This window comes from Miniopterus natalensis, chromosome 21 (assembly GCF_054644295.1).
Source record: "Miniopterus natalensis isolate mMinNat1 chromosome 21, mMinNat1.hap1, whole genome shotgun sequence".
Lineage (NCBI taxonomy): Eukaryota > Metazoa > Chordata > Mammalia > Chiroptera > Miniopteridae > Miniopterus > Miniopterus natalensis.
The window spans coordinates 16,473,245-16,490,325 of record NC_142101.1 but is presented as its reverse complement, the minus strand read 5'-3'; the positions used below and the strand labels follow the sequence as shown (position 1 = coordinate 16,490,325).

Below are 17,081 nucleotides of genomic sequence, written 5' to 3'. Positions count from 1 at the left end.
GCTCAGCTATGAAACCTCCATTTGTTCGGGTGCACACACTTTCCCAATTATGAAAATAAATGTGAAAAAGACGGAGTGTTCGTTTTTAATAGGTATGAGGTCACGGCATGCTTTATTTTCATCTGAGAGAGGCTATGGGGCGCTTTAGATCTATAACTCCTGCTAATTTTTTTTAAAGTCTAATAGCTATGTACAAAAAATGCTCAAGAAGCTTGACTGGAAAAATATCAATTCATCATCTTAATATTTCATAACAATGCAATTGGTTCCATTATGTCTATGTATATAGTTCAAATTACTGCACAGAATGATTTTAAAGGGTTCCAAACGAGACTAAAACAGTTGAAGAATTAAAGGCAATTCCAGATAATTATATTATTATCTTCCAATATCTGGTTAATTCAAAAACAGATATATTTTTAAAATTTCCTGTAGTATCTGGGTAAATTCTCCAGGTTTTGCTCTACATTAAATTTGGCAATTGTATTATTTTTTGCTGACTCAGTCTTTAAATTTTTTTTTTTTTTTTTTACCTTACAATGACCTGTCTTGCCTTAAAAAGAATGTTAAGGAAAAGGCATTCTGGGAGGTTACCTTGGCTTTCACATGGAAACATCCCATGACACACACACAAATATTTCAGTACAAATGTGCAATGAAAACACACATTTTCATAAGATTTTCATTCCTGATGAAACTCTTACCGAATACCAGAAACCCCAGTATAAATTATATTTCAAATGAAATTATATTTCATTTAAATATTCACAGAGTCCCATTAAAAGTGAGCACCATTTTCCTTCTGTAATAACCAAGAAGTCTGAAGCTTCGTAGAATCAGTATGATCCCCAAGGAGGCCTGGGGAATACCAGCAGGTAATAATTGGGTGGATTTCCCACGTAGTGTTTTCATGACTCTAATGCATATTGTAATCAAAATGTAGATGTCTTAAATACACATTTGCGTGAAAAAAGAATGTGAAAAGGCCTGCGTCTGTGTGTGCCTGGGTGTTTATCTGTACAAGCATCCCATCCCCAGGAAAACAAGCCAGCTTTTAACCGTCTGACACAGCAACGACCTATAGCTTCAGACTCCATCCTCAAGAGGGTCCCTGGGGAACTGAATCCAATGAATGTTCTAAGGCCAGACGCAGCCATAAAATTCCCAATCTCAGACTCCGGTGTTAGTGGTATCTAACATTGCCCAAGTGGGAAAAAAAAAACAAAACCCAAAGCAAAGTGATTTCCTATGGACAAATTCATTGTATTTTTTTTTGAGAGACACAAAATGTGAAGGATTTCTAATATAATTCAACAATAGAACTGAAAGGAAAGCAATTAAAAAGTTCTCTGTTGCATTTTCTGTGGGTTTCTTTTTCCATTATTTTAAAATTTTATGAAGCCACAATTACTAGATTTAATTTGACAATGCATAGTAGCATGTTAAAATTAGGATCAAAGATACTGTAAATTGTTTTCTATACTGGGATTTCCTTAAAAGCAAATTATATTGTGTAAACGGAAAGAACTAAACAAACCACAAATACATCTTTTTTTTCAAGTGGCTACAGAGCAATTCCTTCTGAACCACAAATAAAGGGTAACAGGCATGGTCAGGCTAAGGGGGAAAATATACTGAGCAAATACTACATGAAAATGGTAAGAATATGGAATTTATGTATGCATTTTCATTTAAAAAATATTGTATTTTATCAAATTTATCCTTTTAAACTATTTTTCCTTTTATTTTATGAGCGACTAGCAAATTTTGAGTGTGAACATTGCCACATCTGAGACTGTCGAACATATTTGTCATAGAAAACACTGACTAGTATTTCCCGGCATGCCTGAAAAATGACATTAATTATATAACATATTTATAAAATAAACAGGCAGGTTTTCTAAAAACCTAAAGTTATTATCAAGAATGCTATTAAATGAAGCAAAAACTTGACTCTCTCAAAATGTATTATTTGATGTCTAACAGAAAAAAGACGCAGAAACAGAAATTATAAATTTTGGTGTCAATCAAGTGTTATAGCATGGGGCTCGAGATAGAGAACGTCTATAAGTGGCATGTAAAGGGTGTCCCCAAAAATGTGTACACGCACTTTGAATAGTTGTAAAGGCCGTGTTTGTCAAAATACATTCCATTTTCAAAACTGAGCTCTCAGCTGTTAGTGTGTACACATTTTTGGGACACCCTGTATACGCAATCGCTCCATCTGGCTGAATTCTGTTGACTATCATATTGTAATTTAATAGTAGGGAAGTCTGACTTTCAAGATTGATCCATAGATTTCTTAAATCAATAAGGACACATTAAAAAAAAAACTGTCAAGAGAAAAAGACCTGAATCTGTAATATCCTGCATCACTGTGATTAGGCACTGAGGGCGATTTAGAATATGAAATCTCTTAAGGGCATAATATAGGGTGTCCCCCCAAAATGTATACACACACTTTGAATAATTATAAAGGCGGTTTATTAAAATACATTTCATTTTCAAAATTGAGCTATCAGCTGTTAAAGTGTATATACATTTTTTGGGGGGTGGGGGGGAGACCTTGAATGTACTGTAATTGGAACAAAATATTTTTGCCATCAATTGAAGACCCTGGGTTTTAACCCCCAGGCCAGGCAGCCCATCGCTGCCTTCCTTGCTCTAGATAAAGACGCTGCTGTCCAATTCCAGTGATTAGATGGATCGCTGACTCGGGCAAGCGTGGCCTCCTGGGCGCAGGGTAAAGAAAAGTAGGGAGGGGAGGAGAGGGGCCGCCCCGGTGTCAGGACAGGGCCTGGGATGGACAGGGCCGAGGCAGAGTGGGTTTTACAACCCAATTCTCTCTCCCCGCTTCCCATCAGGGCACTGTGGCATTTGATTTCTTAAGGTGAACATCGCCTCCTGTCCACGCAGGACACAGATCGATGGCCGTGTCCCCCTAGTTTAAAGTCGCTGGAACGTCCAGGGACGGGGTGGGAGCCCGCACAGCGGCCAGGGCCACGACAGGCAGGTTCTGTGTTTGAACAAGTCTAAGTCTCGAGCTCCTGGGAGCTGCTCTTTTATTTCCTTCGCTTCCCCTTTTGTGAATGGGGAAGGAAAGCTGGCCTATTGCCACCCCTGCTTTTAAGGGTAAGTAACCATCCGAGGGCCTGGGCTATAAAACACTTAATGGGGATGGAGGCTACAGCTCAGTGCCACGGAGAGGTGAGGTGACAGGCTTGGAGAGCGACCAATTCCTGAAACAAGGCGGGGGGGGGGGGATGAAAATTATGGAAGCAAAAATTAAACGGCGGGGCTGTTTTTCACGGTAATATTTATCCAATACACTCTTCAAGGAAGACAGAGTGCATGGGGATGATAGAGCGTTAGCAAAGACTGCCAGAAAGTATCTAAAACTAATGAGCATTTCCCCTAAAAGAAGGTAAATCTAATTAATCAAGAAAAACGCACCAAACGCAAGCGGGATGTTTTGGAGCTGAAGGATGGCATGCTAGTCTGTGACAACTATGTACTATTAATTGGATTTTAAAATTGCACCAGTAATGAAAAGCATGATTTCGTCAATCTTTCGGCTACTAATGAAATATAGTTACGCATTATAGATTTCTGAAAGGCGGATATCAAAAGCTGATATTAATGTAATTTTCAATACTGTTCTCATGAAGCTGCATCACACTAATAAAATTAACATATTTTATTCTAATAGATGACGTGAACCCAAGCTTTTAATTGATCAGCCCGATTATTGGGGAGCAGTGCTGTCATGGTGTGGCAGTTACAGGCTTTCAATTATTTTCACTTTTTAATCATAAACTTACTTAGTCGTAGAGCCCAATATCGGGAAGAAGGAAAAAAAAAGCACTTTAAATATGTTACTAAATTAGGCAGACCTGTATGTTTGCCAGGCAAACTGGTCAACTTACATTTTGAAATTTCAGTAAAATGTAGATGATCTATGTGCAGTCTTGAAGTTTATGTTGAACAGAAACAACTCCTAACTCTGAAGTGAGGTGTTATAAAAAGACAATCCCTGCCGGCTGCTGTGGCTCAGTGGGTTGAGCTTCACCCCAGGTACCAAGAGGTTGCCAGTTCGATTCCCGGTCAGGGCACAGGCCCGGGCTGCAGGCTCGATGCCCAGTAGGGGGCGTGCAGGAGGCAGCCGATCTGTTTCTGTCTCATCGATGTTTCTCTCTCTCCCTCTCCCTTCCTCTCTCTGAAATCAATAAAAAGAAATCAATAAAAAGAAAGAAATCCCCATCCTGCTTGAAAGTCTAGCGGTGCAGAGAGGGAGTGACCAGCACTGTCTTCCTCCCGCCTGGACACACACTCACCAGCGGGCCCAGCGCACACCCCGTGGCCGTGCAGGCTTGGACTCGGAAGGAGTGTAAGCTCCACGGAGCAAGTCCATGAGCATGACAGCTGAGGTCCGAGGAATTGTGAATTAATACACCGTCCAGATACAGCCCATAGCTCGTGATGACACCTGGAAAGACAATGAGTGGCGTTTAGCATGACAAAGGGACAACCGCAAAGACCGGCTTCCAGAAAGCGAGCACTTCTAGCCGCGACTCCTAATTCCGCGGAGTCCCAGTATCTGCCGTTGCCCTGAGTCTAAGCCCTGCCTCTTTCCAAAGGATAAAACAAGCTTAAGCCCTCGAACGTCAAATTGTTCGGCTAATTAGCACAGAGACAGAAATAGAGCCCAGGAGCCCCGGGATGGGAATCCAGCCACTGCATCCCACGAACTGCAGTCATCTGTGTTCCGCGTCAAACGTGAATAAACTCAGCACATTTATCACTTGTACTGCTTTCTAAAATAATATCCTTAATCTGTGTGCTCTGGAAGTAAAAGGACCATATTTGAAAGCTTTCCCTGAGGACAGATGTTGGGTGCTTGTCCCAGAGCGCGCAGGACACTCCATCTAGTGGGACCACCTAGCACACGACCATCCTGTATAGGACTCAGGATGCGGCGGGCGCTGGCTTTAGCCCCTGGTGTGGGTCCGTGGGTGTGGGTGTGGGTGTGTGTGAACTGCTTTATAACCCTCTGCACACAGCACTGCTACAGGCAGGCAGCATTATTATCACCACTTTACAGACGAGAAAACTCTGGCACAGACTGATGGGGTAACTGGCTCGAGGTCACAGAGCTGCGCCTGCTGGACTCAGGATTTGAATCGAGGCAATTTGGCTCCAGGATCGACAGACTGTGACCTGGCAACTTGGACTCCTCACGCCACTCTGCCATGCTCCTACCTATGACACTAAATTATGTAAACATATGAGCCTTGAGCAAATCACACACGTTACATACGTGAGATACTCATGAATGGGTCAGGGAAGCTATGGACGGCTGGTTTTAATGATCAACTGCAATGTATTTCAGAAGGAAAGTTATATGCATTTTCCTAACATCAAGTAGTAGAGAACTGGGGACCTATGTTCCACTGGAAACGGGAAATCCCCAAACTGATTAAAGCTTAGACGGTGGGAAACAAAACTTGGCTTCCAGGCTACATTAGAACCTCTTTCAAAGTAAAATTAATTTCACAACGGCCCCCTAGTGTGCTCTTGAGGAATTATCTTAAATGTTACTCCGTCGGAAAGCTTTCCCTGAGGACAGATGTTGGGTGCTTGTCCCAGAGCACGCAGGACACCTCCATCGAGTGGGACCCCCTATGGTAACTCTGAGAATACTCAGTTATTGCCACTTAAATACTAGACACACAAAAGCTCACATGAATTAAAACTAAGAAATCAAAGATACATAAGGAAAAAACAACTACTTCATTGAAAATTTAAGACAAGAAAAAATGGATAAAAATCACAGTTATAACAAGGACAAGAGATTATTATGTGCCAGGCACTCTGCTAAGAAGCACTGGATTCTCACCAAAAAGAAAAAAGAAAAAATCTATGGGCAAATGATGTGTGCAGAAGCTCTTAAAGAAATTGTAAGGCACCTGAACGCCATGTACTTGACCTACTTTTCAACATTGAAATAGAAAGTACCCAAATCAATATTTCCCTTTTCTTACCTAATTGGGGAACAGAGGATTTCTTTTATGCTAGGATTATGTGCATAATATCTCATTTATCTGACATATTGGGAAATGAGATCTCTTATAGAAGTTCATTTTCATTATAACTAAATCTCAGCCCTTAAGTACAAACTTTAAAAATCTAAACCATTTTGAAGGAAATCTTTCTAGTGAGAGCCGCAAACCTGTCTTCTCGCTCAGATGGTAATGAATGTAATTGAATCACTTTGTCATGACTCAAACTGTGCATATGGACATCAGAGACTCTAGTCGCTAATTCAGCGATGCCCTCCGGGGCTCATGAGACACGGGGACACTTCCCCCAGCTCTTATCCTTAACGTCACTCAGCGGCTACACTTCATCACTCCTGGTGTCTCCTTTCCCAGTTCTTTACCATTTCCCCTCAGTGACAGGCTTTCAAAAGTTACTTCTTGGTTTTGTCTGCCTGACTCAACCCCTAGCGAGCTATGCTGAGTGTAGACACCCATGACATCTGGAACTGTGGATATAGAAATAATAGAGTTATGGAGACAAGGGCTTAGTGTGAGATGAGTAGGCGACAATGAGCCGAGCATAAAATTAAGTGAGATTTGTGACAGTTAATTCAACCGCTAAGTTTTTTGGGTACTTAGGGCGCATTGGAATTGAGAGGTAGATGACACTGAAGTCCAACTTCAGTACAGGCGAGATCACAGACACACACACACATTCTGTAGATATTTGACAGCATTTGTAGGAAAGGCTGAAAGATCAGTTGTAGAGCCAATCTGGGTAGGTGAATCTGCCCTTTAAATCATTTTGACACTGTCAGCAACCAAACCAACTCCATCCTGAGGCCTGTCGGCTTTACGTCAAAATCGATCTTTACCCATGTCCATAACCATGGCCATCGAATCCATTCTGTCATTCTCTCACACCCGAGAACAGTAGCCGCCTATTTTGATGCTCCCATAGAATTTCATGTTCCCATAGGCTTCATTCTTCATACTACAGACAGAGGGGCATTTTTCAAAACATATATCTGATCACATCACACCCAATCAGTGGTCCATCAGGCTTTGCCCAAGTTCGACCAAGGTGAGAGGTCCCCATGCCCAAGTCAAAAAGCTGGGGTCAACGTAAGCGTGTCCTGAGGATGAACCAGACATGTGATGTTGGCCTCTCTGTGTTTTCTGCCTTTTGGTCCAGGTATTATCAGCTCATCACCAGGCTTCAAGGTCAGGCCAAAGCGGGGTACCATTATGGTTCAGAGCTGGTGTCCACACATGCCCTCAAAATGGGAGCCTGAGACTAGAGTAGGCCATTCCTTTGATCTGGTTTGGGTAGGCCATTAACTATAAAATCCTGAATTAAGGACACACAGTCAAGCTTTCTGGTAAATTTGTGAATAATAAGAGATATCATTTGAAGAGGACACCCCATTTCTTATCAATAGATGCAGGCAGATTTCATAGCTTGATACTATTAGCAGACTTTTTGATATCAATAAAATCGGTATAACATGAAACATTGCATAATTCAGTTCCAAAAAACCCACATTTAGTAAGTACTATGTTTCAAATGTCTGTTAACACAACACTTTTCAGTGGCCTCAGATTCCCAAGGTGAGTAACAAAAACTAATGAATGTAATCTAGTGGACATTTTAAATAAAGTCTAAGGAGACAGTTTCCCTTTTTTTGGCTCGAGTACAGGACGTATATGAAGGGCTTTGGGAAAAGTAAAATGCCATGTTCTAGAAAGGTCATGGAGGTATTTTCAAAATTATAAAACACTTTATTATTAAAAATGTACCGAACACTCCGAGTTAGACATTAGGCTACACACTTTATATGAGTTATTTCCATTAACTTTGGCGACACCGAGAACTATGAACTATTATTTACTTTGTTATACAGCTGAGCATATGGAGTCTTAGAGGGGCCAAGCCATTTCCCAAGGTCAGACAAATACAAATTCAGGTGTGGAACCTGGCGAACTCATCCCACTGCTGCTAGGACTCCTGTTATCCATCCCCAGTCCACCTTTCTCTTCTAAAATATTTTCTTCGTTGACTTATTTACTCTGGACACTCTTAGAATGAAAGAGAGCATTTCGCATTGATCTCTGCATCCAGCCCACCCCCCCTTCCAAATTCTGCATGTCAAGTGTGGATTAAATGAGATTTAGGAATCGATCAGAGTCTCAGTAGGAAACTCGTGGCAACTTAAATAGACAATAGGGGATAATTTAGCGAAGGGACCGTTTAGGAGGATATGGGTGGGGTGAAGGGTGAGAGGGAGTGAGAATAAAGCATCCCCGGGTGGTCAGAGAGGGACTCCCGGGGGGCCAGGCGGCTGGGAGCCAGTAAATGTCCTCGCTTGTGGAGAGGGAAGGGTGGGGAGAGATTCGGGAACCTGGAGAAAGAGCCGAGTTACTGGAAACGTCCGCTGGGTAGGAGCTATGGGGTCTGGGTGAGGAAGGGGGCCTGGAGCCCAGAGCCAGGCAGAGAGGGAGCCAAGGGGCCTAAGTTCTGAGGCTGCCTTGTTCCCCCATCCTCGCTGCTGCTTCTGCCCCTGGACAAACCAAGGGGAAGCCAGACACACAGAGAGAAGAGGCCTGTTGACAGTGTGAGGCCAGGTCAGCCTTGGATGCAGGATAAACGGGGAACCGTGCGCTGCGAGAGGCAGACAAAAAATGCCCACCATGAAAGATAAAAATTAAATTATACTGCACGGTGTTGTATCTCTGTGCTTCTTTCTTGCATAAAATAAAACATCGTTACGCTACGTGTTCAGGGGGATCAGGTCACTGAACCCAGGTCTGTAAATCTGGTTTCTTGAATGGACAATCCACAAAATGGACACTGAACTCCCACTGGCTCCCTAGTGGAGGCCGTTTCGAGTTCATCGCCTTTCTCTTTCGATAATGGTAGAATTTTTAAGGTGTTTCATTTTCGCAGGGCAGTGGACTCGTAATTGTCCACAGAGGACCTCCCCTGGGATACACACCTTAGTGCCCGTTCATCGTGTTGTGTCAAATTGCATTTCCTAAGGTGCTCAAAGGGTTGTCACACATAACCCAGGAAACGCAGCCCAACACCATGTAAATTTAATACAAGGTGTCTCTGTTTAAACGGAGGGATTCTGTTTACTGTAAGAATTAAACACCACCGCTTCAGTGTGTCATAAAAATAACATTCCCAGTGCCTAGCGATGGCTCCCAGCACATTTGTTTGTTTTTTTCCAGTACAGCCGGGCGATGCGAAAATCAACCGAGGGCCTCCCCCTGATCCCCGACGAAGATTGGATGTGGCAGATGTGTCCCTGTGTGAATAGTTGATCCTTCAATTAAAGAGAAAGAGAGAGAACAGCTTTCGCGTTGTGGAAAAATGCCTTATTACTGGGATGCTCTCCTAAAAATGGCATCGGCGGAGTCTGAAAAAGAGCGTGCCTGGGAACCTCTACCTGCCAGGCCTAGGAGGTGTTTCATAAAAGTTACACGGGCTGGGCCCCAAACTGTCAAGCACTTTCCCTAAGTGACTCGCTGAATTCCATAACCCGTCTCCCATTAAAACTGAGCATTGGCAGGAAAGGAGAGGCAATCACATTTTGACTTCTTAAAAATACGCTTATTTCAAAATCAAAAGTTTCAAACAAAAACCCAGCAAACCAACCCAGTTGTTTCTTTAAAACCAGAGGAAAATCAGCCTAGAGATCTTAGGAATATTAAATATTAACAATGAGAACAAGACATTGGACAAGTCAGAGCACCTAAAAAAGTATTTTTGCATAACTAGGTGGAATCCTGTATTATGAGCATTTCTATGGAAAGTTAAGGTACAAGAGACGTACTGTGAATAGAACTATGGATGTCTAAGTCACATCTTGCTTTGTGTTACATTCCTACTTAACTAGTTGTCTTGTCTTGAATTAACTTGCTTAATACTTATAAGCTGGAGTTTCCACCTCTGAATGTGGAATTAATACCCATTTCAGTTAGGAGATGTAAGTGTCTGGCACGTAGCTGGAAGCTGTAGCTGTTAGCATCACTATCACCATTATTATTAGTGTTCACAGGAAATCAAATCCTTCCTTTGCACGAGGGGAGTGCTCAGTTAGTATTTACACATTCACCTTCATGCACATGCACTGTAAAAATGCATTCACCTTCTAGCGTATATTTTAGGAACTGGCCCGTAACTCCTTCTGTTCTCTCTGTTGGGGCTCATTAGAGAGCCAGGACTCTACAGTATACATGTCACTGTTCAAATGGCATGTTCACAAGAAACGACTAGATAAACGAAATGTTATTAGGTATCAACAGAGTATGACATTGTGTTAGGCTCTGTGAAGGGAAAGAGAAAGGAGTGATTCGGGGTCCTTACCGCCTTGTAGGTGGCAAGTTGGACATGTACCCAAATAAATCAGAGCCTGGATGGATGAAGTATGGGTCATTCGGAAGGCACAGAAACAGAATATATGGCCAAGAGGAGAGACAAAGCTCAACTTAAATTCAATGAAGGGTGGAACAATTTCATGAAAAGAGAGGCCTATGTTGAGCCCTAAGGAATGAGCCCGATTTCTACAAGTAAAGACCGAGAGATGGTAAGAACTGTTAACTCCAATCTTATAACGAAAGAAAATGGAGTTCATGGGATTTAGTAAATTTCCCAAAGTAACACAGAGATAAGATTAGACTGCACATCCAGGTCTCTCAACCCTACGTCAAGCTACAAATATTCTAGGGTGTCTATAAAGGATGGTGTATTAAAAGTTGTATAAATGCAGGTGGAGTCACAAGTTGGGAGAGATCTGAAGGCCAGAATAAACAGTTTGGACTTTATTCCTCTGATTTTTAGGGGAAGCGTTGAGGCTTTGAGAACAGACTGAAAACAGACAAGATGCTTCTCAATAACCAGAGTATCCCTCTCTAGACAATCGACTATAGACACCCAACCCTGTTAAGTTTGGGGAAAGGGAGAAGCAGTAAAAAGATGGAAAATAATTTAATGAAACTATTATGTTTTTTAAAATGTGTCTTTACTGTTGAAAGTATTACGGATGTCCCCTTTTTTTCACCATTGACCCCTTCTACCCGGGCCCTACCACCCCACCCCACCACCCCACCCCACCCCAGGCCTTGACCACTCTATTGTCTGTGTCCATGGGTTAGGCATTTGAGCATATAAATTCTTTGGTTAATCTCTCCCCCCTACCCTCCCACTCCTACCTTCCCTCTGCGATGAAACGATTATTTTTAAAATATCTAATCATTTTCCCTATAATAAAAATCTTAAAATTTCTGATGAGATTGAACACTGGACTTTAAGATATGATAGATGTGTTAACTCACATCACCAAAATCTCCCAACTTCTTACTGTTTAATTAATATATTTTAAAACTGCTTATAAATGCACAAAATATAATATGTAAGGATTCTCCGAAACATAGAAAGCATTTCTCTAGTCAACCTAGGATTCTGGGTGCAGCCATCAAGCCAGTTACAACCACCAACTGGGATGAAGGAACGTGACCTACTAGTCAAGTCAGGTCGTAGCGTTTAGCGACATTCCAACCGCAATAAATCATTAACATTTTCATTGCCACCTATGGACCAGATTTCTTTCTGGAGCATGAAGGATTTTTCACTGTTTAATGTAAGTATCAAATGGACACCCATTTATTTTTATTAGAAAATTTGTGATGGTGCAGGAGTCACTCCAAGAGCAGAGATGATCGCTCACTCTGAGCAGTAAAGCTCTCTCCAGCACCTCCAATATATCCACTGCACGTGCCAAAAGTTTAATTAAAATGAGATGACTGCAATAATTAATATCACAATAAACATAAGGGAAACTAATAAAACTGCAATTTTTTTCTTTCATTCTTTTTGGCTGTGCTCAGAGAGGCCATTTCAATGTTCAGTAATGAGTTACTTAAGACAGTTTCTATGAGACTGAAAGTCATCTTGATGGTGTCTTAAGGAGGAGCACAATTTGATGTCATGTGCAAGCGTCTACACTTTAGAACAACGATGCTGTGCCGCGTGAAACGTGAAAACGTTGTCAGTCAATGGATCCAGCAATTTCTACCCTGAGTTATTACAAAATTTCTTTTTAGTTATTACAAAATTTCTTTACGGTAAGATTTTATTTTGGCAAACTGTAACTGGCTAACTTAATTCTCTAAACGATGCAAAATCGTGTATACCACTTAGAAATATACACGATCCTTCTCAATGGGAAGTAGAAATGTCTATGCATTTGATGTACGCGCTGTCGAAAAACGGCAGGTGGAAGTATTTATAAATCATATGTTAAAAATACAGACTTCCCAGTGATCTCTGTTAAGACAGGCTTCTTGAATCAAAAGCATTTTGAAATGCAATATGTGCGGGAACTTTCCACCGCCCTGCTTGTTCCGGAAAGAGTGCCCGTCAAAAACGGAAAGTCACTGAAAATACAGTGACCCTGTCACGAGGGCCTCAGCGGGGAATCCGCACTTGTCCTGCTCGCCTCTCCCGGAGCATGTCAGACAAGAAGATGCAGTTCACAGGAACTATCAAAAGGGAGCACTTTTGAGCCACCGAAATTGCGTGTGAGCCTGAAAACCCCAATCTCGCAACTACAGACAAAGATATTATCTCAGGTATTTTATGGGCTAAGATGATCATTAAAAATTAAGCGACGCATCGAAGCTGCCATTGAGAATATTAATTTACCTTCGCTAATCAGCTTTTTAACTGGAGGCTGCGGGAGCTCACTCACCATTGGGATGCTCGGGCTCGGTCCAGGAGACGTTGAAGGAGTCGGGCGAGTAGGAGGGGGCGTCGGGGGCGGGCACCCCCTCGGGTGCGCTCCCGGCCGTCGAGGCCTCGCTGGGCCCGCTCACTGCGCACCCACCGCCCGAGCAGGCCTGGGCACAGAAGGAGGGAGAGAGCACATGTCACTCGGGGTGCCGAAAGTTTAGGGGAGCATCGAAGTGGGAGAATTCATAATAAGGCTTTCAGATTCTTTGAAATAAAGCTCCCTGTACCCCACAAAAGAAGTCTGTTTCCATGAGGAGGTTTGATGCTTAATTAGTTTTCTTTTTAGGACACGAGACAGCCATCTCCAATGATCAGAAAATAACCCAGAATGCATAAATATATGAAATATAAATACGTCCTAAGTTAGAACCTGGTGATAGGCCATACAGGGTGAGGCAAAGGTAGGTTTACAGTTCTGGGTGTGCGAAACGCAGTTTATTCTTGCTTTATTATTTATTAATTGTTGTATTACTTTCCATAAGAAAAGCTATAAAGCTACTTTTGCTCCCTCCTGTAAAAAGCCCTTATTAAATCAGCCTTGCACAAAGCTTCCTAGAATGAATTAAAACACACACACAGGTATGTGTGCACATCAAAAAAATAAAATAAAGAAAAGTCATAGACTGGAGACTACTTCAGGATACAACAAGTGATTTCTAAAATAAAGTAAAAATATGTAGAGCAAATATAACTGCCTTTTATTTACTGTAGTGTGACCAATATATTTGAAGTAGACCAGTGTGATTGAGTTAAACAATATTTCTCATAAATCCACACAAAGACAGTGTTGAGTGACTGCTTAACGGCTGAAGGGGTCAGATCACTACTTATGCGCCAGAGGAAATGGCTTTGTTAACTGGCTGACAAACTTAAAAAGGGTCACAGGACCCCCCTCCCCATTCCCTAATAAGGTATCACTAAGGCCAAAAATGAAAATATGGGTGTTAGAGGTATTTGGAAATACATTGCAAACAATCCCCCCCCAAAACGTTTGAATGTATCAGGAAAATATCCTCACTCCCTAAGTAGCTGGATAAGTATTTCTGCAGGAAATTGAGACGGACACATAGACTATTTCTAGACTAAATTTCCTGGCAAATATCAGCAATTATATCGTTGTAAAAATAACACAGGTGTTTGAAAACCACACTTAAGCTTTTGGTTCAGCATCTCTCTAGGTTACAACTGTCCTTTGCCCAATGAAATTTAAGAATCTTTCCAGAAGCATTAAATGTTACCGAATCAGTGAGAATATGAAGCGAAATCGTAGGACAACGTAAAAGCAGGCAGTTATTTAGCCCATTTCCCTGAAAGGTAGATATTACGAATAGAGGCCATTAAAATGCCTCTTTATTCTTTGGGCTTGTCCCTGCTTTGTGGCCAGACTCTGACTCAGAGGACATGTCACTGTGAGCCCAAATAATTCACTATAGATATAACAAAATATGGTCAATCGACACGGAGACCAATCTCACTTGCTATTTATTGTAAAAATACAAGAGTAAGCCTTGTTTTTAGGATAATTTCTCAGCAACGTAAGCAAGGCTCAGATGGGTTAAACCGTGGCCCGGGCATGAAATTGCATTAAGATTGGGGACCTAATTAACCTCTGCGGGTTTCCTCTAATGCTCAGCCGTGGCATGTGCATATCTATGTGAGAGAGAAGCCGTTCCTCCTCCTGAGAACAGATTCTTTGCAAATAAAGAAGGATCGATGGAGATTGTGGCCAAACCCTGACTCGGATCTCTAGGACATGTCGCCGTGAGCCCAAGAATAACTATCTGAACAGGAAAATGGGAAAAGCAAAACATGCTTTCTGAAGTGCTAAAGGGCCCACCAGAAAACGTGGCAGGAAAGGAGGCCACGAGGGACAGCGGGGTGATCTTACGAAAGTGGGCAGAGGGGCCCGCTTTCTGGTCCTCAGAAGGAAATAAATGCATCCTTTGCATTTCCTAGATTTTTGCCTTGGGAGGGAAACAATGTTGAAGCATCTTATTGTTAAACACTTAACACGATGGGACTGGTTCTGATAAGCCTATTTGCCATCCATACCCTGAGGCCTCTCCCTGCTAACTCTCCCCAAAGAAATACTGGACTACGTGACATAAAAGTCTATCTTTTTAAAAACAGAATGTGAATGAAAATGTACTTTGTTCTGAGAATTTCAAGATGCCTTCTGGGATAAAACAAAGACATCCTCTGGTTTGGAAGGACCATGTTCTTTGGGTTGTCATGAAAGAGCCATAAACAAGTCAAGTGACGAAGAACTTCTTAAGGATCGAAAGAGTTCATGAGATAATGTTTCTTGTGAATGAAACAGAATTTATAAAGGGGCTGCTGCCATAACAGAATTACCTGCAAAATGTTTTATATTGTTCGCCTCCCACACACACATTCTCTTTGCATGCGTTTGGAGGTGTTGAGAGAACAGCACAATATCTTAGTTCCGACAATAAGGAAATGCATGTTCTTAAGGCTGCATCCCGATTGATCTAATCTAACTGATATCATCTAAATGAAACGGAACCCATCAGTGTCTTGTGTGACCTGCCGGCACCAGAGGCCACTGCATTCAATGCAACTGAATGCTTATTAAGATTCTGGTTTGGAAAACCTCAACGAAATAGTGCGATTGATTAAAGAGGGCTTTATGAGATGGCGAAGTCTTCAAAAGCCTCCGAGCCTCTAAAATATAGCATTTGTCACTTACAGCCATTTTTACAGAAATGCAAAGTCATCATACTTACAACCCAGTTAACAGGGAAAATTAAATGAAGCCACGTGAAGTAGCAGACCTGCTCTGAGTCTAGAGTAAATCAATGGGGTTACAATTCCCATGTCTTCCCCTCTATTCCAACGCCTGCTCGAGGCCTGGTATCTGCAGGTTCTGTTCCCCAGCACGTAGTCAACATGCTCGGATGACCTATGATGGCAGCTCCACTTGGCCGACAACCTGATCTCCAGCTACGCACCTAATGACCTTGGAAGCCAGTTATTACGTAGAAATGGAGAAATATACAATAACCTCACAATTAACCAGAAGGTGAACCTAAATATTCTGGTGCATTTAATTTACTGGTTAACAAAGTTGAGTTAAAAACAAACAAACCCCAAAACACTACCTTTTCGTTGAATACTTCCTGGACATATATTAAGAGTATTTTTTGCCCTAATAAATACAGTGAAATAAAAAAATAATGTGAGCAAATTTCTTTCCCTAGCAAGAGTTAGGGCAAGACTTTCCACATTTTTTGACATATTGCATCAACATTATCCAGTGGCTGACAGATCGGGTTTGACTCCACCGACTATTGTTTGGGGGTCACCTTTTTAGCATCCATAGAATGTTAGGGCTTAAAGAGACATTAAAAATCATTTAGTTCAAAATCCTAATTTTAGGCTGGAAAACATAAAACTCAGTGCAGTTAAGTAAATCTGCCTCAGGCCGCACAGTTGGTGGCAAAATCCGAATGGAAACTCAGGGGAGTGGAATCACAATCCAGTGGTGTTTCTTTTTCAAGGTATTTCAGGTTCATAAAACACAAGAGATTCGGGTGTATTTTCATGGACTGCACAGCATACCCTAAAAATCGCCTTCAGAGCAGACCTGTTTCATGTCATTTGCCTCCTTCTGATAAAAACCAAGAGCCTAACAGTTTCTGTTTAATTCTGGTTGCTTCTCAGCAATAGAGAATTTTCCAGATTTTGATATTACTACTGTTTTGAATATAGTGTGGATTTGTGTATTAGCTTTTGAAAGTCAAGTTAAAACACTTCTCACATCTTGGGTAATAAACCAAGTCATCAAAGCTGCTATTCATAACCCATCTGTGTGCTGACCACCTAGGCACACGGAGTCAGTTCAGAGCAGGATTGTTAACACTGTTTGATTGCCCTTGTTTTATGGTGTCAGGTCAGACACTTGGCAATAGTTGAACGTAGTTTATTTTCCCGTGGTATAATATTTAGAGCATTCAAGAGCATGTTAAGTAAAATGAATGCATACACAGTGTCTACATAAATGTAAATTTATTCATAATCAAGAGCAGAATATTTTCTATGGCATTTATCAAAGCAAATACCCTTATATAGGTATTGCTATAAAATGAAGAGTGTGTTTAAAACAAATAGGGACGGTCTCATGTTTATATTCAGTTATTTTCAGAGGTGCTATTAAACTTAAAAAAAGATTATATTTCATCAAAAAAACAAAAGGAATAAATTCCACAGCAATATCAAGGTCTTTT

At 41.5% G+C, this 17,081-nt stretch overlaps 1 protein-coding gene across 1 annotated transcript in view; it reads right to left on the bottom strand.

Annotated features, from left to right (window-relative positions):
• The window catches only part of USH2A (usherin), a 301,382-nt gene that overhangs the window by 130,119 nt on the left and 154,182 nt on the right, over window positions 1-17,081 (bottom strand). Inside the window, exons 34-35 of the mRNA XM_087829032.1 lie at window positions 12,794-12,941; window positions 4,335-4,486 (exon numbers count right to left, since the gene is read on the bottom strand). Of these exons, the coding sequence (XP_087685158.1) occupies window positions 4,335-4,486; window positions 12,794-12,941 (300 nt within the window). The remainder of the gene's footprint in view (window positions 1-4,334; window positions 4,487-12,793; window positions 12,942-17,081) is intronic.